Source organism: Theobroma cacao, chromosome 9 (genome assembly GCF_000208745.1).
Source record: "Theobroma cacao cultivar B97-61/B2 chromosome 9, Criollo_cocoa_genome_V2, whole genome shotgun sequence".
Taxonomy (NCBI): Eukaryota; Viridiplantae; Streptophyta; class Magnoliopsida; order Malvales; family Malvaceae; genus Theobroma; species Theobroma cacao.
In genome coordinates, this window is record NC_030858.1 from 19,282,089 (window position 1) to 19,307,214 (window position 25,126).

The 25,126-nt window shown below is 34.7% G+C and overlaps 3 protein-coding genes and 1 long non-coding RNA gene across 7 annotated transcripts; 1 reads left to right on the forward strand and 3 right to left on the reverse strand.

Annotated features, from left to right (window-relative positions):
• Positions 2,233–10,643, reverse strand: LOC18589520 (zinc finger CCCH domain-containing protein 16). Of its 4 annotated transcripts, none has more exons than XM_007014536.2 (10): positions 10,526–10,643; positions 6,023–6,212; positions 5,748–5,827; positions 5,550–5,645; positions 4,963–5,056; positions 4,028–4,260; positions 3,774–3,880; positions 3,465–3,654; positions 3,238–3,310; positions 2,233–2,742 (listed from the first exon to the last, which is right to left on the reverse strand). In XM_007014536.2, the coding sequence occupies exons 1-10, from the start codon at positions 10,567–10,569 to the stop codon at positions 2,707–2,709; spliced, it is 1,143 nt and encodes a 380-aa protein (XP_007014598.2). In that variant the 5' UTR covers positions 10,570–10,643; the 3' UTR covers positions 2,233–2,706. The 4 variants fall into 4 exon arrangements, with proteins under 4 accessions (XP_007014598.2, XP_017983355.1, XP_017983356.1 ...); XM_018127866.1 differs by having other exon boundaries at positions 3,238–3,307; positions 3,465–3,693; XM_018127867.1 differs by having other exon boundaries at positions 2,233–2,552; positions 3,465–3,693.
• On the forward strand, positions 10,772–13,631 carry LOC18589519. The gene is made up of 4 exons (XM_007014529.2): positions 10,772–11,266; positions 11,545–11,955; positions 12,045–12,344; positions 12,445–13,631. The coding sequence occupies exons 1-4, from the start codon at positions 10,862–10,864 to the stop codon at positions 13,354–13,356; spliced, it is 2,028 nt and encodes a 675-aa protein (XP_007014591.2). The 5' UTR covers positions 10,772–10,861; the 3' UTR covers positions 13,357–13,631.
• LOC18589518 lies at positions 15,115–16,000 on the reverse strand. Its single transcript, XR_001929416.1, has 4 exons — positions 15,967–16,000; positions 15,834–15,873; positions 15,266–15,341; positions 15,115–15,188 (listed from the first exon to the last, which is right to left on the reverse strand). It is a non-coding gene; the product is annotated as an uncharacterized LOC18589518 (long non-coding RNA).
• LOC108660452 (myb family transcription factor PHL6-like) lies at positions 16,101–17,234 on the reverse strand. The gene is made up of 2 exons (XM_018126846.1): positions 16,647–17,234; positions 16,101–16,337 (listed from the first exon to the last, which is right to left on the reverse strand). The coding sequence occupies exons 1-2, from the start codon at positions 17,232–17,234 to the stop codon at positions 16,101–16,103; spliced, it is 825 nt and encodes a 274-aa protein (XP_017982335.1).

Consider the following 25,126-nt stretch of genomic DNA (forward strand, 5'->3'; position numbering starts at 1 on the left):
TATACATAAAGATTTGAAGCATTTATATTGAACGTAGACATTGCACTATTAATCTAAGAGTGTTTTGTCATCATAAAAAATAAGAGATAGAGAATGTTGACTCTATATGTTTTTTATGATAGCAAAATATTCTCATTCATTGATGACTAATTATATTGTTTAAGTGTGCAGGAGAAAGCTTAAATCATTAATATATTTGGTATTTGTAAGCAAGTCAAGATGCTTGTTCAGTTGCAAGATGGGTTAATTGGTTAAACAAGCAAAGAAGAAAGAGCTAGAATTGAGTCACAAAATATAAGCTTTTTAGTTAAATGATGATGGGAGTTAGTTAGCTAAAATTCGAATAAGAAGTTGAGGGGCTTAAGAGTATTGAAAAACAGAAAAGACTTAGTCGACCAAGAAATGGGTTAGTCAACTAAAAGCATATTGTCAAAAATCTGGACTTCAAGACAAAAACAACTTAATCGACTAAGAATGAAGTTAATCGACTAAGAGCTCACTGCCAAAAATTGGGATAAGAAAACAAAGACAACTTAGTCGACTAAGAGTGCAGTTAGTCAACTAAGATCATTTTGTCAGAAAATTTGAATTAAGTACTAAAAGACAAAATAACAGCTAGAAAAGGCTAGTTTCTGTCTCCAACGGCCAGAATTGATTTTGCAAGTATTTAAAGCCTCTCCAACAGTTAAAAACAAGAGAGAGAAGTTATCCAAAGTGATTTTGAGCTTAGAAGACCAAAAACCTTCTCTTTACACTTGTATTTCACTCCCATCCTTTGAAAAAATATTTGAGCTTAGCTTTGTACATCTTAGATCAGTTAAGTGATCAATTGTACTTTATCTTTTCTTCATTTCTTGGTTGCTTAGAGTGTGCAAGGCACTCTAAGGGATTTATTCAAGCTTGGATTGCTTGATTGAGTGTATAGGTTCTAACTTAAGTTAGAAAAATTAGTTGTTGGGTTTTGGTTGATCTTGTGAAAAACCATTGTTGTAGGTTGTGGTTGAGTTTTTGAAAAACCACTTTGGGTTTTGGTTGAGCCCGTGAAAAATCATTGTGAAAGGTTATGGTTGAGTTTTTGAAAAACCACTTTGGGTTTTTGTTGATCCCGGTAAAAACTATTGTAAAAGATTTGAGCTAACCCTAGTAAAAGCCATTGTAAAGCTTGGTGAAAGCTTGTTAATTTCACCGATTCTTAGTGGATTGGTTAGAAAACCCTTGGTTGGATAATCAAGGTAGTGAATGTAAGTCTTGGACCGAACCACTCTAAATTCTATTGTCTTATTTACTCTGTTTTTGTTTTATTTTCATTCTTTCTTTTATTTTGCATGTTTACACTTAGAGGCAATTTTTGAAAAAGCCAAATTGTGCTATTCATCCTCCCTCTAGCACATTTAATTGGAACTAACAACATTGGTATTTTACTACTACAAATTATAATGTAATTTCACCATTCACGTTACAAGAAATTTTAAATAACAAATATCCTTTGAATGTTGAGATCGGAGATTTTGCACTTAGTCGAGTTTGAACCAAAAACTACTCGGCTCAGCTTATTACAACTCTAATTGATATTGTGTTAAATCTTAATCATCAAATTAACAAAAAATCCTAGTAATAATAAATTTATTTTCAATTACAAAAATGATTTTCTATATAAATTTATTATTATTATTATTATTATTATTATGACCAAAATATCAAACTAGGCCATCATATGTGGTTACGCTTCCAAGATTTTGAAAATGCAGTGCATCTTTGTGGAGTTTCATTTTACACAAGAATAAGCCTCACATGTAAATATGAAGCCTAATGTAGCTGGTTCACATAATTTAAATAATAATATTAACCTCTTTGTATAACTGGAAGTTGTTTTAAAGTAGAAATAGAGCAATGAATCAATTTTTCGGTGATTTAGATTTAGTTTTTCTCTTTTTTTTTTTGTTTAGGTGCCATTTTAAAAGTTAAATAATTAACAAATATACAAATAAATTTCTAAATTATATTAAAAAAGTCAATTTAATTCTTATCTTTTTATTAGCTTCAAATAAAGCCATAAATTTTTATTTCAAGTCAAAATAAACCCCTTACACTAACTACTTCGTCATCTTTCACGTGACATCATCTTGATGGCATCAATGTCACGTGACAAAGGACGTGACAAAAAAAATTATCGACTGTATCATTGACTAATTAGTCAACTATTAGTAAGAAACTTATTTGATTCAAAATAAAAATAATAAAAATTCAAAAACTTCTTTGGGTATTTAACCAACAAACAGGTATCCTTATTCTTTGGCACTCCATGCCTTCATACACATGACAGATTTATCCATGGCATTTTCCTTTCTATCAAGTTGTAAAAATCAGAGCCAAGAATAGACAAGTTTCACAAGATCATGCCAAAATCCTTCTTGTAACTTTACTTTGTCAAGCCTTAAAAGGCCTAAAATCTCCTCCCCCCCCACCCCTTCAAACACACAGGACACCAGCAATGAACCCTCCGATGACAAACCAAATCTGGTTGACACAGGTCTCCTGCACTTCTGTTACAACTGCAAAACAATGAAGCACAGCCAATAGTAAGTGGCTTCCCATCTTTACCATGTGGGATCCAGATTCAGATGGCGCTTGCAGAAGACACCTATAGGAAGCATGCTTTGTATACACATGTTTATAAACTTTACATCGTTCTGATACGAATCCCAGCTAAACATAAGCATCTGGAGGAGCTTCTTCAGGAATCTAGATAATATAACAAAGTAATTTGAGATAAGAAGGCCAGAAAAGATTAAACTACAAAATACCTTTCCCAAATAGTATAACAAGGGTTAAAACAAATCACATAAATTACTGGAATCATGACTATTCAGTAAACCTAAATAATCAATTAATTTTCCTGTTTACAAATCAAGATTTAATCTACTTTCTTAGCCCACAGCTTTTAGAAGGTGCATGCATTTATGGAATTTGTAATGTTTTTTCGCTGCAGCAAGCAGCATAAATTAACAGGCATCACTTGGTTATTTGGTCACTACGAACAATGAAAGCAACAATAGAGGTTGACGCCTTCATTTGAGAGGGAAAAATTTAAACAGCAGGCCCAATAGAGGAATGCCAAATTTGAAATGCATTGATTCCAAATTTGAAGATGATATACATTGAACCCTAAAGATAGAACATAAAATCTAGTAACTTTAACTCCTATATAAAAAATATAGCATAAATAAAGTCCTTTACCTCTCCAGGAATCCATTTCTCTTTTAACCAAATACTTGAATCCCCAGAAACAATCTTCCTTTGCAAGTTACTTCTGTCAGATTTGGAAATCGAATTAAAGAGGATTATAAGCATATGAAGTATTCTAATTGATATCAATAAATTCATTCAAAATATTACAAAATGCTAGCAACTAAATAATCTCTTAAATAGATTAGGAGTGTACAATAGCTTCTCCAACAACATACCCTAACTGAATATCTGTAGCTGATTGTCCATCTGCTTTAGAAATTAAGTTTGAGACATTGAAGAGAGCAGGAGGCTGGACGCTGGATAAACTGAGGTTTTGTGTTGATACTACCGGAGCAGAAAATTGGTTGAGTGCAGTGCTAGTGACACTACTGTTGCTGAAGCTAGACATGCTTGTGCTGAAGGAAGCTGCAACTGACTGGTTAGGTTGTTGGTTACCGAATGAAACTGTCATGTAAGGACTGAAATTAAAAGCATACATAATACATGTACAAGTACAGTGTAAGTGGTAAAACCTTAAAACTTACAGGCATTGGCCAATGGAATATTGTTTGTTGCAAACACACTTGAGGCTTGGGCAGAACTTGAGAAAGAAATTGGTTGCCCGAAGGCATTATTTGACTCTATAGAGGGCCTGAGGAAATATTGTTTGCAAAGTTAGTAAAAACCCTGAGGGCTAAACTTAGAATCAGGAAAGAAGTTGATTTCAGCTTTCATAAGTACAAAGCAAGAATAATATGAAACCAATTTTTTTATAAAAGAATTTAGGAGTCATTCTTACCTCACTGCAGATCCTGAATTAAGTGAAGCTCCCAGCTGGCTAAAACTGGAGACAGAAGGAGGGAAACCATTTTGAGAACGGCCACTATTTTGAGGAGAGAATGCAGTTGCAGTGGCTGTGGGAAATGGAATTTGTTGGGCCAGGGTAGAGCCAACAGGCCCTGTATAGGGATTACGAAGAAGGTTTTCAAACTCAACTAACTTTGAATTGAGTAAATTTCTCTCTCTGTCAACCTGTGGAATTTGCAGTTAGTAAGTGCCAGTCAATGATAACCATTACATAGTATGACATCAACATCTCCTGGAATTTTCATAACAATATGGTAATTGATGAAAGGCAGAAACAAGGAGTTCTTTATGCAGCAGAAATACACAGACCAATATTTACAACAAATGTTTTGTTTGAAAATAAGAACAAATTAGTTATAAGATAATACATTGAGAGCTCTTGATTCATTTCCAGAGCAAATTTGTGTCATATGTATATTTTTCAGTTTATCAGATTAAGCATAGGATTCTCCTAGGGGTAGCAAAGGAATTCTATCAGCAAAATTCTCTAATCTATCTGTCTATATGTGAGTATTTGTGTGCATGGCTGCATAAGTGTGTATCTAGGGTAAAAGTACATTCCTAGGGCTTAAGGCCCATGTCATAAAGTATCCCAGCTATCTCTGCAAGAAATTCAAGGTGATGATATCAACAATTGCATTTAGCTTTGACTCAACTGTTCACTGGATCCATCAGCCCATTTATTCCAGGTTTCTTCCTTTCTCACCGAAGCTTAGCCAAAAGCATATGTCTATATCAAAGTAATTCCAAAGTTATAATTCAGAATGAAATGGCAAGCAACATAGGCAAATGTACTTTGGTGACTGTGTATATATGATTAACATGCAACCAAAAATATGCAAAGCAAGGTATTGAAGATCCCCTCACAATTGACTGCAAGCTTAATCCATGTTTTGCATCATCATATGCTGTTGCCCGCAATTCTTCAAAGCTGACATCACCAACGATGTCACAAGGAGAACTACAAACAAAAAAACTCAAACTTTAGACCATGTTAATATTCCTTTATTCATTCTCATAATTACAAGAATGGACAATGTATATCTACCACCTGACAGGCTCTGGCTAGGAAAATGGGACAAGGGTGCACTAGCCATTAAGTTCAGAATGGTTTTAACAGCAGCAGATTTCCTAAACTAATAAAACATTCCTAAGGAAAATGGGTTTCACCTCTCTACAAATCTAATAAGATCTTAATCATGTTGGGAATATAATCTAAAATTTTAAATTTGGGGCAAAAGGATCAGGATATGCTTAATTTAACAAAATTAAACTTTTAGAGGTTGTTATTATTTATGAGCACCCTAAAACACCCGAACAAGAAATCATTCTTCCTATCCAGTGCTTCTGCAGATATTTTGCCCTTGAAATTAAAAAATATTCATGGAAACAAATATCATAAATGTTGTGAATCTTTTGAAGGGCCTGTAGACGATATAAATTGTAAAACATACTTTTTCCAATGGCTGTAACATGTAAGCTTCCAAAGGGGTCTCTCATGCTCAAAATCTTCAATAATAGTGCGTTTGCATAACTCAGGATCTGTGCACCTTTTGCATGCATCAATTTCACATTTTGTCAGAAGAAACAAAAATTATTTTGAAGTTACACAGCAGCAAAGAGAAATGACATAACCAGTCATCACTACTTACTGATGATTCGTTGCCTGGGGCTGATTATCAGGCTGCCGCAATGAAGGGGCACTGCTGGCAGAGGATCGGGTCCACGTATTCTTTTAAAAAAGAGTAAATTACAATACAATAAGGAAGAAGAGTCCAAATTAGTAAACCTTTAAAAAGAAGCAAAAGATTTCCCGAAACCTTCCAGAGCTTGATTCAAGAAGGAAAGCCCGAAATGGCATCATATATCCAAGCAACCAAGTTGTAGGTCCAACTGATACCTGCAGATTTTAAGAGTGGAAAATTACCTTGAACTGGTTCTGTTTATTTCCAAAATCATTGGCCCCTTTTGACTGAACATTGTTCTGAACACCGAATCCAAAAGGATTGGGCTTTTGTTGTTGGTGTGAGCTAGCTTGAGTGCCAAATCCAAAGGCATTGGACTTTGGCTGTTGCTGTATCACATGAAGAAATTTGCACCTTTCACCATACTGACAGCTGGAGGATGAGCAACGAAGATTAAAGACTTAGTGAAAAATCTACTAATGATGCATAATGAAAAATCTACTAATGATGCATAAGTTAGGCATGTGTGCTATATATAGAAAAGACAATTATGTACAAACAAAAGTTAATTTTTGGTCGAAGTGTGAATTTGGTTCCTCTACTATTTCAATTCAGCAATTTTTGCCTCCTTACTTTCATTTTAATGAATTTAATCCCTACACTTTTATTAAAAATAAATTTAGTAACATGATACCGATGTTACAATTTTGCAATTAAATTCAGCTGAAAGGCTCTTTTTGTTGATGACTTGATATGCCAACCTGAATTTTTGTGGCCATGTGACATACATTAGCAAAAAATGATTTTCTTATAAAAACACTAAAAACTGTTTTTCTAATTTTAATAAATATTAGTTATTATTTAATTAAATAAAATATGATTTTTTAAACTGATACATAGTAAAAAGTTTAGTCCACATCAGCATGTCACATCATACCAAAATACCACATCATCACAGCTAAAGCCAAAGTTTTAACAGCATATCAATTGTCCTAAAATTGACTTTTAATGGACGTGTAAGGACTAAATTCATTAAAATTGAATAACAGAGACCAAAACCACCAAATCGAGATAGTAGAAGTATCAATTTCAAACTTTGAATTTAACATTTTCATCAAGATACTTTTTGGCAGAAAAATGAATGATAATAAATCAAGCATGAAAACCCACAAACTTATCAATTCAAGCAAAAAAAGCTACAAAAAGATCATTTTTTGCATTTTAAGTAAATATACTCAAGCTCATGTGCATTGCTAGGAATAGAGATCATTAGGTGATATAAGTAGATGTTAGGGTTAAGGTGCAAAGTTATTCATTCTACTTAAGGTGGTGGTCCAATTTCAGCACCATTTTAAAACTAGTGCAGTTTAAACACAACACTTATAATTAGGGAAAATTTTGGTGAAAATGCAACAATAGTAAAATATTCAGTGGAATGTTCTGATGCACCTTGTTATATTATTCAAAATAGAGTTCTGAGAATGACACAGAAGAAAAAAACGTACCACCTTAGAACCATGTTTGGTTGGGAGGAATGGCTAATCCATTTCTCCCCGATGCTTTTTTTCTACTTCATTCTTTTGTTTGGTTACAGAATGACCATTTTGTGAAATGACCATTTTTGGGATAAGTCGAAATAGCTATTACAGAGGGGGACGTTAGTAATAAGCCCCCTTGGTAATAGCTAGTCCACAGGCCACAAAATGGGCTAAAAAATTTTGGACAAAAATGTTGTTAATTATTTTGTCAAATTACTAACCTAAATAACCTAACCCTAACATATAAAAACCATCATTTTACTTTTTTTCTTTCTCTCTCTACGTCATCTGCCTCTCTCCTACTCTCTCTAAACTTTTATTAATGCCGATGAGTTTGCCTGAGTTAAGAGTATTTATCGTTCGAATTAGTTGTCTAAGTCTCAAGACTACATAAATGACTATAAGTGCATAATGTAGTTGATAGCATAAACTTTTTTCTAAATCGTTATGCCTATGAACTATTGAAAACTGAGCTAATGCTAGGACAATTCCCATATAGCAATACACTATACTGCTCAAATACTAAGAGGTGGTAATAACACTAGCTTGTAGTGAAAAATGAGCAATGTTTCTCACATTTTCATGGAGAAGTGCATGTAATGAACTTAGTCCAAGACAATGAGTTATGCTTTTGGACTTAAAAGTTTTGGGCCATTAATAGATAAACCAATGGAGGTTGTTGAGATTATCATTTGAAGGAGGATTAATGTTGTGTCCATTGAAGAGACTAAGTAGAAAGGAGAAAGGGTAAAGGAACTCAAAGACTTGGTGTTAAAAATTTGGTATTCAAATAAGGGTTGCACAAAAAATTGGTGTATGTGTCTTCATGGGTAAGACATTGAAAGATAATGTTACAAATATCAGAAGGATTGATGGCAAAATCATAAGTATAAAGCAAGTGTTGAAAGAGGAGACTTTATGGTTAGCATATATGCAACTAAGTGGGCTTGGATGAGCAGCTCAAGGTCATATCTTTTCAAAGATTAGGATGGATCGATCCAAAAAATCCTCTGATAGGAGAGGATATTAACAGGAATATATCTAATAGGCATAAAGGACTCTATGGAGTAGATGGGTATTCATGGAGGTCACGGTTAGAAGAAATGATGAGGAAATACTTTCTAAGACTTTGCTACAGATTAGGACCTCATGATAGCCAATCACATTTTCTCAAAAGCAAGAACACCATGTGATCACTGATAAGACTGGGATATCAAGAATAGAAAGAAATAGATTTATTTTTTAAAAGGAAAAGAGACTGAATAGTTTGTTAAAGTCATTCCAAGAGAAAATGTGACTCACTAATATAAACTAATGTTTACTCAACATACATGTCCAATGATGGAAAAGGAGAAGTAAATTTGTAAAGTGCTCAATAATTAAATGATAGGATTTGAAACGTAGAAAATAATTGACTTTTAAGAAGAAGTTGTTTGAATACGGAAGTTGGGAAATGGGTGGGAAAGCCAAAGTTACATGCGATGATATCACTTGGTCACATTCAAAAAGTGGCCAGGGATGTTTTCAAGAGAATCTAAGGTGGGCACTCCTTCATACGAGAAATCTTGGTGGTTAATAAAGGAAGTATAGGAAAAAGCCCAAGTTGAAAGAACTTGTTTTAGAGATTTGCATAAGTAGAGAAATGTAGAAAACCTAGAAAAGCAAACAGTGGCAAAGAAATATGCTAAGAAGACAATAAAAGTGAAAGCTTTAACTTTAGAAGATTTCTATTTTCTAGAAACGGTTGGATAGCGAAGAAAAAAGAGATAAAACTTGCCCAAATGTGATAAATCGGACAAGGAACTTCAGTACAGCAAAGTGCATTAAGGATGAGATTGAGAAGTGCATTTTGCTCTAAAAAGTTATTAGGGACAGATGGAGAAGTCTATTTTATATCAGTGACAAATTGGACGCCTGTATAACTTTGGGAAGGTTAGTAATTCATATAATTAAAAAGATTATACTTTTTATTGGCAGGTTCGAGAAAAAAAAAAAAAAGCTTTGGAAAAGATGAAGGGTAGAAAAAACAGTTGGACTAGATGACATCCCTATTGAACAGTGGAATTGAATGGAGAAGAATGAATATCTTGGCTTACAAACTTGTTTAATAAGATTCTAAGAGCTAAACTAGATTTCAGATGAGCAGAGAATGAGCACAATCAAACATACAGATTTTTTCCAATTATAGGGGTATCAAGTTAAGGAGCCATACGATAAAATTATGGTAGAGGGTGCAAAGACAAAGATTAATGAATGAGACTAGTGTTTCTAAGAACAATCTGATTCTATGGCAGGTTTTATACAGAGCTCTCACTATAACTAGAGAGATTTGCACATGGTGTTCATTATACTAAAAAAAAAACTACTGATAGAGTCACTAGAGAATTCTAATGGAGGGTCCTGGGAAAAAAAGGAGTTTAAACTACTATATTCAAGATGTAAAAGACATGTTTGACAGAGCAATTACTTTGTCAATACTCATACCACAAAATATCTTGGTTCAGTTATTCAAAGGGATGGGAGAACAATAGAGATGTCACCCTGACCCATGCGATCCAAGCAGGTTGAATGAAATTGAGAAATTTATTGGGAGTCTTTTAAGATGCCAAAATTTTCATTAGAAATTAAGCGAAAATTTTATAAGAGAGGCAACAAGGTGGGGGACTGATCCTTTTAGAGTTCTATCATATTACTCATTCCCTTGTGCACTATTTGACCTAACTTTTGTTTTTTTATTTTAGCTAGTCTGATAGGTTGCAAAAACCCACCTTCAAGCTTTGCCTGAAATTCACGGTTAAACTGGGAATTTTAAGCAATCTAAAAACCCAAGGAAACATTATGTAAGTTAATCGACTATGGCCCTATGTATTTATTTTCCAGGAAACCCTTTTTTTTTCTTCTTTTAATTTTTGAACATCTTGTTAGTGCAGTTAAAGCTCTATTCCTTCCTTTATCGAAGCAATAGTGTCTGAATTTGAACCAAACCCTATGGAAACCATTCAAATCAAGTTTGTTAAATTCGCCCTCTGCAGTTTATCCTTCAAGACCTCAGTTTTATGGGCAATAAGAGATTGCAAACTATATATAAGGTAAGGGTCATCCTCTTGATCCATCAAAAGCATGCAATTTGAAGAAAAGAAAAAAATAATCTTTGTATGAAACATTGAACAGGTAAGCTCAAGAACAATAATAGAAAAGAACAAGTACCTGCCACGCTGAAAGTTTCTGCAAGGCTCTTTCTTGTAATGCATTTATAAGTTATGTGAATGAAGAAGGAAGCCGCAACCAAAATAGCTTGCTAGTTCTACACACTTGCGATGCTTGTTTCTGTTCAAGCCCTTTGCCTATTTATTCTTTTGTATTGGACAAAAGGCGCGGTGGGCTCTGATGGATCAATAATTACAGTAACTAAGCCCAACATAAGGTTGAGGCCGTCCCTGGAATAAAAAGCCCTTTCTATTTCTAACCTGGCGCTTTGGCAGGCAACAGGAACCTTTTCTCTCGAGTCCAGCGTAGGTAAACTGGGAAAAAGGAGAAATAGCAATGGCTGCCACAGCATCAACAAGAATACATGTAGGAGGTTTGGGGCAGAGCGTTAGCAGCGATGATCTTCGGAAGGTTTTCTCCGCCGTGGGAACGGTGGAAGGATTGGACATTATTAGGGCCAAAGGCCGCAGCTTCGCATACGTGGACATCCTCCCATCTTCCGCCAACTCCCTCTCCAAGCTTTTTAACACGTACAATGGGTGCGTGTGGAAAGGAGGTAAGCTGAAGCTGGGAAAGGCGAAAGAGCACTATCTTACCCGCTTGAAACGGGAATGGGCGAAGGAAGAAGAAGAAGCACACCATCAGCCCATGCCCTCTTCTTCCGATGAACCCTACAACGGCAACAAGGTTCACGTCTCCCAACAGGGCCATCTTCGGATTTTCTTTCCTAGATTAACTCGGGTGAGCTTTCTGTTTCATTTCTTAGCACTTTTAAATTCCAACCCTTTTCTCTTCTTCTGCTAGCTAAAGCCGCCTTCTGCTGAGATTAATATAATTTGATCTGTTTGCGCTCTGAAATTTTTATTTAGTCTTAAGATTTCAACCTTGTACTGGAAATTGCTTTCTGAAATCTGTTGTCTGTGTCACTAGCTTACCGGAATTAGTTAGTTTTATATATTTGGAATTGCCGACTTCAGCTGAGACCATATCCAAATCATGAATGACTATATGTTATACAGGTGAAATCATTGCCACTCAGTGGGACTGGAAAGCATAAATACAGTTTCCAACATGTCGAAGTCTCTGCCCTCCCCATACATTTTTGTGATTGTGAAGAGCATTCTGGTCATTTTAATGCTGTGAGACGAAAAGAAGGTCAGAATCATGAAGAAATAAATGGTGTCATGAATGAGGAAGAGGTTAGTATGATGAGCTCAGTAATGAACAAGCTATTTGAGAGGGCAAACATCTCAAACACTAGCAGTGCTATCCTAGCAGATGAAAGAGAGGATTTCACCAAACTAATTGAGGGTCCACTGTCCGATGAGGAGGAAACAGATGATGATGACCTCATAATTAATGTTGTTTCTGATTCAAATAATCGAGCAGCTATGTCTGGGAGCAGGGAGAAGAAAGCAGTCTCCACTGAGGTGCAATTATATAGCTCTCTGTTTTTCAGGGTTTCTTAATGTTTATTATCCTTGCGCTTTATTTCTTACTCTTGCTGTATTGAACACAGAAAACAGGACTTGGTGAAACCCAAATTTCTAATTATGGAGCAATTCGGAGCGCGTGCAAAGTGCAGGAAAATAATACTTTGCATCCAAGAAAGAAGAGGAAACCACTTCCTAACAAAGAAGAAGATAAGCACCAACTTGTTTCTCTTTTTCATGGACAGAGAAGGAATTCAGAGTTTGATGATAGTAATGCAGATTTTGAGGAGAATGAAGCCAATGAAGACAACCTCATGATTAATATTGTGTCCATGGCAAACAAAAGATCAGGGAGAACAAAACTTGATAAGGTATCATTGAAACAGGTATAACCTCTCATTCGATTTTTTTTTCTTCTATTCTATCAGCATTATGTAACTGTGTACATTCTGGTCCTAATTCTTATATTGCTGTCATAAAATTAAGAGGTTCAAATCCAGTGAGATACAAACTTCTGAAGATGGACCAATTCAGAATGAGCACAAAGCGCAGAAAGACGATATTTTACTTCCTAACAGAAATGAAAAGGGAAATGTTCAAACCCAATCAAATGAATCTGTCGTTGTTGCTCAAACCACTGGAGCAGAATGTGGTCTCAAACAGTCGAATACTAGTTGTTCGTGGTCTCAGAAGTCTTCATGGAGGGCACTTGTTGGAGATAGAAGCAATAGTGCATTCAGTCTCTCTAATATTTTGCAAAATGTTGGTACTACCAAGGAAAAACAACAAATTTCTGATGGTTGTAAAGTGAACAACACTCTTGATAGCAGGAATGGGAATTTGGCAAAGCCTAAGAATTTGGAAGGCATGTTAGGCAAAACAGAAATAGTGGATGTGGAACCTCAGCCAAACCAACCTAAAACGGCTTCAAGTAATTCAGGAAGAGGTTCTTCATGGCTCCACAAGTCCTCATGGATGCAATTGGTAAGTGAGAACAGCAGTTCTTTCAGCATCTCAGAAATTGTGCCAGGCAGTAGTACAAAGCAAGAGTGCACAAAACCCATCTATGAGGATGTGGTTTACTCCGCTGATGGAAATCATAGCAATAAAACGAAATCGCATAAGAGTGAACCTACAGTATATGGTTCTCCTGCTTTAGGAGTCAGAAAGGAAGGAGACACTGTACGGAGTATTCCAGAAAGCAACCAGCAAACTGTTGTGGGCAATACAGATGCTTCCGTCCCAACAGTTGAGAAATGTAATTCAGAACCAAACAAAGCTTTTGGTGGAGATACTAGCATAGGCGAAACTTGTTCATTTATGAGAAGCTCTGCTTCATTGAAAGAGTGGGTAAAGACTAAGGCCGCCCTAAAGGGGTCACGCAAGAAAAAACGGTAATGAGACGTAGTAGGGTGTTTGAGCTCTCTGACGTTCTGGTGAAATGATTTTGTTATGATTCTTGCAAGAGATTGTATTCCATAGAAACATACTTGAACCATCAAAATATTTTAGTCTGCTTTTCTTGTCATAACAAAACCAGGAAGATTTTCGTCATTTTCACCCTTTTTAGTTTTGGACTTATGCAACAACCCAGGTATCTTGTTCATCTGTTCAATCCTTTCAATCATCACAGATTTTTAATATAATGACAATTATTTGATTCCTATTCAACACGGGATGCTGGTGTTTGTGATGCTTTCTCCTTTATGCGACTTTTGACATTGTTCTGATACAGCAGCTTGAGACGCTTTACGCTTCGGTGAGTGGGTTGAAGAGCAGTCCGTAATGGACTTGGCCCCATTCTGTGAGAAGGCAGCCTCGGATGAAGACAGGAGCGGCATTTCAGTATGAATTAACGTTGTATTGTAAAGTGATGGAAAGCATTGGGCCGGAGTCAAATTGGTGCCAGCTTTCTTTTGTTCTTCCATAAGCTTTCTCAAGAACTGTCCTTGCTTCTCTATTTGCAACTGAAGTTCCCTTTGCACCTATGCAAATCCAGAAGAAAACAATTGTCATGTTAGCAAACCTGCCAAGTGCCAACATTACTAGAGGGAGCCTAGGGTCACAAAAGAGAAGTAGACGATATGCAACTGAAAGTACTGAACAAAGATACTAGGACATTGTCCTGTAGGTTAGGCTTGAGCAAAATCAAATCAATTGCCTACTCAAACTAAATCAAATGTGATTTGAGTAAAATAGTTCTACCTAAATGATTCATTCAATCAATTGATCCATAATATTTAATTTAATTGATTTTTTGGTTAGTTCTTGATTTTAAAATTTTTAGATCAATCTATTCAAAAGATCAAACGAATGTTTTTTATGTATTAATATATATAATATGTTTTTTATATATTAAGAAAAATTTGTAGTAAACATAATTAATAATATACTAGAAATATATTAATTTATTATATATATATATATATACAAATCATAGTCATAGTAATTTAAATTTAATTATATATATTTATTTATTTATAAATCTATATTAATATGAAATTACAAGTTATATATTTTAAATGATATAACTTATACGTTAATATTATAATATATAATAGTACATATCTTACATATTAATATGTTATAATTATTACACTTAAATAATATTTCGTAATATTAATGTTATGAATATATATATATATATANATTTATGAAATATATATATATATATATATATATATATATGTATTTAATTTATACATAAGCATTACAATACATAATAAACTTCATTTATATGATTACATTTAATAAATTCATTAGCTATCACCTTAAATTTTATAACATATTATTTATAATTAATTATTATTTATACAAACTTTGATATTAAATATTATAACGTATAAATTGTATCATTAATTTCATATATACATAATAAAGTAATATATTATATATACATGATTTATATATTTTATAATTATAGATGAAATTTATAAGTTTTAATCTATTGGTCCAAAACCAAACGTGTCAAATCAATTTTATGTATGATCGGTTTGGTCTTTCTTTATGTTTGGTTGGTTTTATAAAAATATTTGATTCATTTAATCTTTAAATATGATGGGCTAAATTACCCAATCTATTTATTTGCTCACCCTACTAAGGGCAATTAATACACACAAAAAGAAAAAAACTACCAAAACAGAGCAGCGCAAGAACGCACCTTAAGCTGTTCATGCAACAGCTTTTGTACTTCAACTTGCATTCGCAAGGTCTCTAGTACTTGCGTGTCCCTGCCATAATGGCGTGGAGAAATCATTAGTGGTTTGAGCATGAATCAAAGAATAAATGTAGGTTACTGGAATTTCACCTTTCTTTTGCTATATTCCCATCACCATGGGTTTCAGTTAAGGTTTCCTTTTCTTCAAATCTGGAGCTTCTTTTATCTACAAATATAATGCATGTATGAAAAGTAAGCAATCAGAGCTTGGATGACTTCTTTTTTGGGATTTAAGTGACCAGCAAACAATAATTATGTCTCAATTCTTGATCACACTCTGGCTGATGGTGAGAGTTAAGAGATTGAAAGGTTCTTCATAACTACTGATCCAGCTAGCTATCTGAAGAATAATCCAAGAGGTCGATAGTCGAGAAGGTAGGAATTTTCCTTGTAATGAAGAGGATGGCAAGTTTACTGCTGTAATAATTGGGTCCTTTAAAGGTGTATTCTGCTGCAATCTCGTTTCAGTAATCTAAAAGTTTAATGTCCCTTCTTCGCAAAACCAGGGTCACATAGCACACCAAGTGGGATGAACATAAACTTGTCTGAAACTGTTTCTTGTAAACGTCAAGAAGCTATGTCTTAAAACACAAGATACGAATTAGAGTGCATGATTAATGTAAACATAAAATTTTCTTCATAGAATAGAATTTTATACCATGTTTAAGCTCTGATACATTCTTAGCAAGTCGATACTTCTGCAATATAGATTCAAGGAAAAAAATATTCATCAACAGATTGAAAAATTTCTTTAATGAAGATCAAATCCACAAGTTAGCTAGAATGATCACCTGCAAATGGCTCTTAACATGACAGATATGTAAACCTTGGACATTCATTAGCTTCAAAATATTCTTTGGCGTCGCACCTATACAATTCATAGCAAAAGTAGTAGTTCGGCTTAAGAATCAAAAGCATTCAGATTTTACTCAGGATGTTTTAGCTCACTCTCAGGTCCGCCAAGTTTGTCAACTGCGTTTAAGAAAAGTTCGTGGAGCTTAGGCATCCATCTTATTCTTTGTTTATTTGCAGCTACAGCCTCAGGATGTTGATGCGTTGAATGTATGCAACCATCAAGATTAACAACCGAAGAAAGACAGTTTCTGTTATGTTCCAACTGAATGACTGGGACTGTAGCAACTCGTGGCACTTTATGTGTTTCCTAATCAAGATGGATGTTAAAACTCAATATGGTTCTGAATCTATATATAAATTACCATGAATAACACGCATGCAATACCAAATTCAACTTGACATCATCATCGATTGTTGGGCATTACCCACTAGCTATAACCTATCTAATCAATGCAGGTTAAATGACATTCTAAATCATCTTTCCTGATCCTAAAAATATTGATCAGTAATTTGGAAAAGTCAGTGATTAGTCATGTCCTGAATCATGTTCAAACCATTGGCCATTTTGCTGGTATTAATTTGTCAAAAATGTGAGAAATGTAACAAAGATGCTCACCGCAAGGCCAGGATTTTCATTTTCACTTCCATTCCCATTCATTTCGATCTCAAGCTCTCGTGTCAAATATTGTAGCTGCAGCTGCTCTTTTAAAGTCAAAGTGCCCTTTGGATAAGCTGAATGTTCAGGAATGACGGTAGAATTTTCTGCTGGGACATGAGGGAAGACCATGAATTTCTCAAAGTCCTCTTTGTCACAAGTAGTTGTCTTACCTTCTCCGAAGAGCAGTGAGGAGTCGGGAGTATTTGTTGCAGGAATCAGATGATCAAACATTGGGAGTGGGGAAGAACATCTCGAGTTTCCAACATGCTTTTCAGTGTTCGAACTTTCTGAAGTTGATGAATGGAAACCAGTACACAACCTAGTGCTCTTATGACATATGATATAAGAATTATGAGGCACAGGGTTTGGAATCAAATCTCGGGGCTGGGACACGGATGCTTGTGGTGCCGAAGCAGGTGCTTCTGACTGTTCGTAACAAGGCTGCAGAATAGTCAATGATGAGTTTCCATTTGCTGAAGATAGGCCTATTGGCTCGCCACTCAACAACTTATAAACAGAGGAGGGTCCAGAACGGCTGGTATGCATCGCTCCTTTTACACTGTGCTCGTGATAATTATGTTTTTCACTTTCTGCAAAACATAAAAAACATACACGCTTTAAAAACTGGGCAAAACTGCTCTCTGCTGGAAAACTCTTACTACTTCTAAGCTATTTGACACGTAATAAAACATCTGTCCAAGCAGTTTGGATCCTTTGACAAGGAAGTATGTCAAGGAACATAATACTGGATGAACTGGCTTGTGCCTTAAATTGCCATGATGAATTGTTATAGCCAAATAGAGCAAAATTAGCCTAGGAAATTTCCTTTTCAATATCCCTTCGCTACTTGCAACAACTCAAGTGCTTGAACCATTGGAGCATATGACCTCATTAGTTAAAGAAAGTGAAAACCCTCAAAACAGTAATTTACTAATTTCAATTTGCTAAGGGCTTCTCTGATGTATAGCTAAGATGCGTATCATTAGTTAAAGAAAGTTTCCTTAAGCCAAAAAAAAAAAAAGTTAAAGAAAGTTTCTCTGAGTCATTTTCATTCTGCATCTCTCTCGTTTAAGCAGAGTACATAACAATCTTCAATATTCAGTAGAGATATATGTGTATACGTCCAGTTCAGAACAAAACTACATGAACAAGCAGAGACCCTGCACATGCACAAGGATACACTGTGCATGCAGATCATTAATTAGAAATTAAATTAAAGAATCCCAATATGAAAAGATCATAAAGAAGACCTTGTATGTCTCAATCTTAACATCTAATGCACAACAAACCAATCAAATGATGACAGAGAACCAAGAGCAGCAACAAGAAGGATGCCCGAAACAAAACCTCAACAAGGCCAGATAGAGAAAATATTGTCATGATACTATAGATTGTTGAGTATTCTTGACACAGTTGTTCACGCACAAGTTTTTATCAATACAAGCCAAGATAAACTGCAGATAGCAATAGCTCAAAAGGCAAATAGATATGAAAATTGTTTACAACTTATACGAAACAGCAGCTTTTGGCCAGAGAAACTGCTAAAAACATTATTATAACGATAATGAAGAGTAAAAAGGAGAGAAAGGAAGTACGCAGGCCTTGAAACTTGAAAGCTTTCGAGAACAACATGGAGATGGCAAATGATGCGTTCTTCAAATTCTGTTACCTTCGTCAACTCTAATGCCCTTTGTTATTGTAACCATAACAAAAGTAGCCAAGCCAAAGAGGTTGAGATTATTATTGTATTAGTAGATGTAGTGATTGGTCTTTTGGATAAGATATGAGGTGAAGGAAACAGTCTTCTTTGTTTCACTCGCATGATCATTAATTTTGAATTTCACAAGACAAGCATTGCTAATGAAGTTTCCCACATATTTCGCAATTTTTGTGATTTGTCCTAACGCATTTCTAAATCAATATTCAAAAGTAAACGGAGGTTTTAAAGTATGATATTTGGCAGCTTCTGATCCGGATTCATGTGAATAAAGGGCCACTGACTATGGTTTATAAATAATATTGATATATTAGCTGTACTAGTTTGTTTCTTGAAATTGGGTGCCAACATCTCCCCCCATCCCCCATGGTCTAGCGCATAAAGGGAACTATTAATACTCGGCACAGGAATGCTTACTCTTCATCCTGATCCAAAACCAGAGGATTAATGGACAGCTTTCTCCTTTTAATGCAAATTGGAACCGTGGAAGGGTTCAAAGCTTCAGAGTTTCAGACCAACACTCAGCACCTCAAAGATTCTAGTGTTAGATTTTCTCAATACAGAATTAAAGACTTATATTATTTATATTTATTTTGTCTTTTATAGAATAGGTTAAACTTACTTGGTCTTTATAAAGTGACAACTAATTGTATCCTATAATTAGATCTACTTATTCACGTACGTAGTAGTGATACATGAATCTACTTATTCATGTAGGCAATAGTAATACGTAAATACAATAAATGTGGACTTAATGTGTAGGCTTATAAGAAACCCTATGTCCCATGATGGGTGAGACTCAGGATTCACTATATAAAGGAAAAGCTAGGTCCCCTCTTGTCATTCAAAAACATAAAGATCTCACCTATTAGAGAGTTAAAAAGAAAAGGAGAGGAAGATCCTAGTGCATTGATGACCAACAGTCAATCTACGCAAAATTGTTTCTGCAGTTAAATCATGGATAAAAAATCAGGTACGCTTTGTGTTCTAAATTCTTATTATGATAGATCCTGGATTTATATAATCTTATTTATACATAAAGGTTTATCAATTGGTATCATAATTTGAATTTAAGATCTAATTAAACATCAATGTATGTTATTTAGCAAAAATTTATATGTTTAAGCCCATATTTTTTTTCTTGAAATTTTTGGCTATTCACCTACACTCTCCCAACTTTACATTTTGTGCTAATTTTTTTTTAATTTTTTTAATACACCTTTAGTATTTATTTTTATGTGCATATAAATGATTATTTTGGATATTTTGGTGAGATATTTCTGGAATATATATCACAGAAAAATAATATGTATATGTTTGAGGTGAAAATAGGATGTATTCTTCTTAGATATTTATATGTTCCCGGCATAAAGTTATAGAGTAAAAAATTGAATAACTAAAACCATATAAAGTGATATTTTTCAATTTTTTCAATACAGCAACTTTATTTGTGACATCGATGAAAGATTTAATGACTAAATATCTTATATGGTTATGTCACATTTGTAGGTATGATTTTAGAGTATAATGCCCCATACTCATTAAAGTATTGATAAAATAAGTAAAATCATATCATAAAATTGATATGGGTAATATAAAGAATATCCTGTTATGGGAGAAGCTTCATTTATACTAGTTAATCCATAGTCATTAAAACGGCCAATTGGCTAGTGTTATGGAATTATCATTCCCATATGTTTTAGGGATGTCTTTGATTTTAGTGTACAGTCATTCCCCTAAAGGTGATGTTTTTTATATTAAAATTAGAGGGTAGCACATAAAAGCATTTGTGTATAAGGATTGGCTAGTTCTAATAATTTATTCACCTAAAGGTGGTAAGTTACGAAGGTTATGTTGTATTCTCGTGACTATTTTTATGTGAAAGAGTTTTTAATTACCTATCATGCATTCAACCTAAAGGTGTTTACATGATGGTGTGTGTAGACTTTTTGGTTATACTCATTTATGGTTTGGAGTATTTTGATTACCCTATTTATTCTAGTTAAGTTGCTTTGTTTAAATTTTCAGTCACCTTTTTTGTCAATAACAACTTGGCCACCATTGATATTTTGAATGGGTCAAACTTTAAGAATTGGAAAAGAGAAGTGGAATTTACCATTTAGATGACAAATATAGATTTAGCATTGAATAACGATAGGCCTATAGAGCCTATTATTGAAAACAATGTGGAGCAGAAGAAAGCTTTTGAGGCTTGGGAAAAATCCAATAAGTTCTATTTGCTTGTCATTAAAAGGCCAATTCCTGAACACTTGAGTAGTGGACTTCCTAATACAACCAATGCAAGAAAGTTTTTTGCTATAGTAGCCAAAGATATAGAGTGTCATCAAATACCAAAAACAACACTCTTTTAAAGGGGCTATGTTCCATGAAATATGATGGGATTACGGGAGTTAAGGAATACATCATTAAGATAGTCCATTATCAAAAACCAAACTAAAAGCCCTTGATATTTCCACTCTTAATACTTGTATTGTTCATCAAGCCTTGAATACCTTTCTTTCTAAATTTGGGTACATAGTGATTGCTTGTAAATCACAAGATGAAACTTGGAGCATTAATGATCTCATCACAAGATGTGTTGCTGATGAAGAACAGATCAAAATTGAAAAGATCAACAATGCTATTTTGTTACCAAGGCTCATCACAAGAGAGATAAGAAACCAAATCCTAATACTCCTAAACAAGTTCAAGATAAAAGGATAGAACATGGTCAATTTGTCAATACGAAAAATGCTAAAGCTATCATTAAGAAGGAACTTAAGTGATTTTTTTGCAAGAAAAAGGGACACAAGAAACAAGATTATCTCATATATAAGGCTTGGCTAGAGATGCGTGAACGTGTAAGTAACTCATTAGCTCTCGTTGTTTTTGAATCCAATTTACTTGAAGCCTTATCTAGTTCTTAGTGGCTTGATGGTGGTGCAAATAACCATATAGCTTTTACCTTACAAGGGTTCATAAATAAGAGGAAGCCAAATTAGGCTGAGTGCAAAGTCACGGCTAACAACAATATAGAGGCAAAAGTTGAATTTGTAGGAATAGTTTGCTTAAATTTAAGTATTGGAAATAGACTTTTGCTAGAAAACATTTTCTATATACCATCATTTAGAAAGAATTTAGTTTTTGTTTCTGTTTTAAACACTGCTGGTTATGCTTTTGATATTAAGGATTTAATTATTAAAATAAGTTTTGATTCAAAACTTATTGGCATGTGTTCTCTAACTCGAGGATTATATAGATTGTGTTTGTTTCTTATTAATATTTTTGCCACCATATATAATGTTGAAAGAGTTGTCAAAAGGCCCCACATAAAAGGAAACATCATTCATGTTATGGCATAAAAGATTTGGTCACATCTCTAAACAAAGAGTAGAAAGGTTGATAAACGATAACACCCTTCCTACTTTTATTCTTGATGACTTGGAGACGTGTTAATTGCTGAAAGGGCAAAATGACCAAAAAAATGGGTCAAATTGAAGCTTCAATTTATTAGAACTTATTCACATTGACATAAATGGACCATATACCCAAATTATTTGCAATTGTAGATATTTGGTGACATTCATTAATAATTTTTCTCGTTATGGTTATATGTTCTTAATTAAAGAAAAGTTTGAAGCTCTTGATAAATTTAAGATCTTTAAGACAAGTTGAGAAACAATTGGGAAAAATCATTAAGGTTGTCAAATCTGATAGGGTTGGTGAATATTATGGTAGACATAACACATTTGGACAGTAAAAGAGTCTGTTTACCAAATATTTAGAAAGTTGTCAGATAGTGCCCCAATACATTATGCATGGTAGTCTTGAACAAAATGGTGTGGTTGAAAGGTAGAATCTCACCTTGAAGAATATGATGAGGAGTATGATGAATAGAGCTAATTTACCAAAATTTTTATGGGGGGAAACAATTAAAATAACCTTGTATATCTTAAATAGAGTTCTTTCCAAGTTTGTGCCTAAAACCCTTTATGAGTTGTAGAAAAGATGAAAGCCAAGTCTTAATCACTTATGTATTTGGGGATGCCTTTCAGATATGCGCCTTTATGATCCCACTAAGACTAAGAAAAATGTCGATCCACTCATTGTTATTTCATAAGGTACCCAGATCGTTCCATGGGTTATAAATTCTATTGCTCCAATGGATATGGTAAAATTATTGAGGCAAAAACAGTTAAGTTTCTAAAACTGGATGTGGCTGATACTAGTTCCTTTGAAGTTAAAGATAGATGACAGCATATTAAGATAGTAAGAATTCTTACATCTATATAGAAAGATATTGTTGTGGAAACACAAGTTGGAGAACAAGAACTAGTGCAACCAGTTCTTGATAAAGTTCCCTAAAATCAAAATCTAATAGAAGGACCAGAAAGAAGATCTACTAGGATTAGGAAGCCTGCTCTTTCTTTAAACATATATGAATTCCATTTTAGAGAGGGTGACTATGATATTGGTCATGTAGTTAATATTGTAAAATTTTCAAAAGCTGTTTCTAGTCCTCAGTTAGATTTGTGATAGGATGTAATGAGGGATAAGATACAACCTATGTTACATAATAATGTATGGGAACTTGTTGAGCTACTAAAGGGTTGCAAACCCGTCGGTTGTAAATGGTTGTACAAAACCAAGAAAGATTCCAAATGAAAGATTAAAAGGTTCAAAGCCAAATTGGTTGCTAAAGGTTTTAAATAGAGAAAAAGGTATTGATTACAATGAAACCTTTTCTTTTGTATCATCCAAGAATGCCTTTAGGATTATTATGGCAATAGTGGCTCATTATAATTTAGAGCTGCACCAAATGGATGTTAAGATTGTCTTTCTAAATAGGAATTTTATTGAAGAAGTCTATATGTTGAAACCTGAGGGGTTTAAAGAAGAAGGAAAAGATCACCTTATATATAGACTCAAAAAATCTATTTATAAGCTTAAACAAACTTCTTGTAAATGGTATCTTAAACTTGATGAAGTAGTCACCTTTTTGGGCTTTGTTGAGAACAAGTTAGACAAATCCATATCTCAAGATTAGTGGGAGCAAGTTTATCTCTCTTATCTTGTATGTTAATTATATCTTGCTCACAAGTAGTGATTTGAAGATGCTACAAGAGACTAAGAAGTTATTGTCCTGACAATTTGACATGAAAGATCTTGGGGAAGCATCTTGTCACGACTCAATTTTTCGGGCCATGACCGGCGCATGAGCTCAATGAGCATAGCTCACTAAGCCCAAGCAAGCCTATCCATTTACCTTTGCTTAACAAATTTATCATATCATGCATACACACATACCTTTTCCTAGGTGTGAACATAGCCAAAACACAATGGCATTATCGATAATAATATACATGCACTATACCAGTCATGTATTTAGCAATTTACATTGCATACACATATTCACATTGTTAGATTGTATTCACAATACAAAAGGACCCATGACTTCCAGCGGAGACATTTACAATAAACGGGATTACTATCAAATGTCAGACACATACCCAGGAGATGCACAACGGGGACTCCTCGATCTAGGGTCCAACAGTCACTTGATCTGAAAACATGAATTTTTATAAAACGTGAGTACAATACTCAGTGAGTGAACAAGAAGGGAATAAGCATACCATAAGGAATGTTTATCGAAATCATGATGCATTCATTTTCTCAAAACCATGCAATTGTTTTAGCTCCTTTAAACCCCTCATGTAAACCCCACATGAGTAAATCACTTTACAAAAATTCATACTCAACTATGGTACCAAAGAAATGGGAAATATGGCAAAAACCCACAAGTTAGCAAAATGGACAGAAAGTTTCTCGCTGTAGCGAACTTCATTCTCGCTGCAGCGAGAACCAGAACATCAAGGAAAAAGTCTCCTTTTTCCCTTAAAACAAGTCATCCTGCTAAAATAACAATAGCAACATGTAACACATGTAAACTTCCAAATTTCAACAAAACAAATGCTTACATATTTGCATTTACAACCATATACCCATCATCAACATGCACACCATCCCATCATCATCATCATGCACATCATCCCATCATCATCATCTCATATGCAACGGCTTATGCTATTGTCACTAGGGGGTGGGAGATCACGAAGCATCCCCCCCTTCACTCGGTAAGAGGTGCACTTCACTCCGGATCACGAAGCAACGGAGCAGTCCCTTCCCTCCTCTTCCAAGCTTCCCCCCCTTCACTCGGCAAGAGGTGCACTTCACTTCGGATCACGAAGCAACGGAGCAGTCCCTTCCCTCCTCTTCCAAGCTCTTGGGTGGAGAGTCATACTTCGCCACAGATCATACCTATCAAAGCACTCATAGGGTGGAAGATCACGAAGCATCCAGCCCTATAAGCTATGGGGGCAACAACGGCTTATGTGCACTCCCACTCACACATAGCCGGGTCAGCAACGGCTTATATGCACTCCTACTCGCACATAGTCGGGTCAGCAACGGCTTATGTGCACTCCTACTCGCACATAGCCGGGTCAGCAACGGCTTATGTGCACTCCTACTCGCACATAGCCGGGTTCAAATCAACATGTAAAGAAGCATCCAATGCATATTATCATATTGTGATAACACATAAACCATTGTATAGCACATTTTCACAATATAAAATCATTTTACTAAAAGCTTGTTCCCAAGGTACATTTTCTAAGACAAGTTGGATAGAATCTTTCATATTCCCCAAAACAAGTTTGAA

What these genes read in the sequence shown, in the direction of transcription:
- LOC18589520 (XM_007014532.2), bottom strand. Translation starts at nt 10,569, where the DNA reads ATGCATTACAAGAAAGAGCCTTGCAGAAACTTTCAGCGTGGCAG. An exon ending in CCCCAGGCAACGAATCATCA is followed by an intron (nt 5,646 to 5,747) that starts GTAAGTAGTGAT and finishes TGCATGCAAAAG; the next exon opens with GTGCACAGATCCTGAGTTAT. An exon ending in AGAAATGGATTCCTGGAGAG is followed by an intron (nt 2,743 to 3,237) that starts GTAAAGGACTTT and finishes TATATTATCTAG; the next exon opens with ATTCCTGAAGAAGCTCCTCC.
- LOC18589519 (XM_007014529.2), top strand. Translation starts at nt 10,862, where the DNA reads ATGGCTGCCACAGCATCAACAAGAATACATGTAGGAGGTTTGGGGCAG. An exon ending in TCTTTCCTAGATTAACTCGG is followed by an intron (nt 11,267 to 11,544) that starts GTGAGCTTTCTG and finishes TATGTTATACAG; the next exon opens with GTGAAATCATTGCCACTCAG. An exon ending in AGAAAGCAGTCTCCACTGAG is followed by an intron (nt 11,956 to 12,044) that starts GTGCAATTATAT and finishes TATTGAACACAG; the next exon opens with AAAACAGGACTTGGTGAAAC.
- LOC108660452 (XM_018126846.1), bottom strand. Translation starts at nt 17,234, where the DNA reads ATGCATACCAGCCGTTCTGGACCCTCCTCTGTTTATAAGTTGTTGAGT. An exon ending in ATGAAAATCCTGGCCTTGCG is followed by an intron (nt 16,338 to 16,646) that starts GTGAGCATCTTT and finishes CATCTTGATTAG; the next exon opens with GAAACACATAAAGTGCCACG.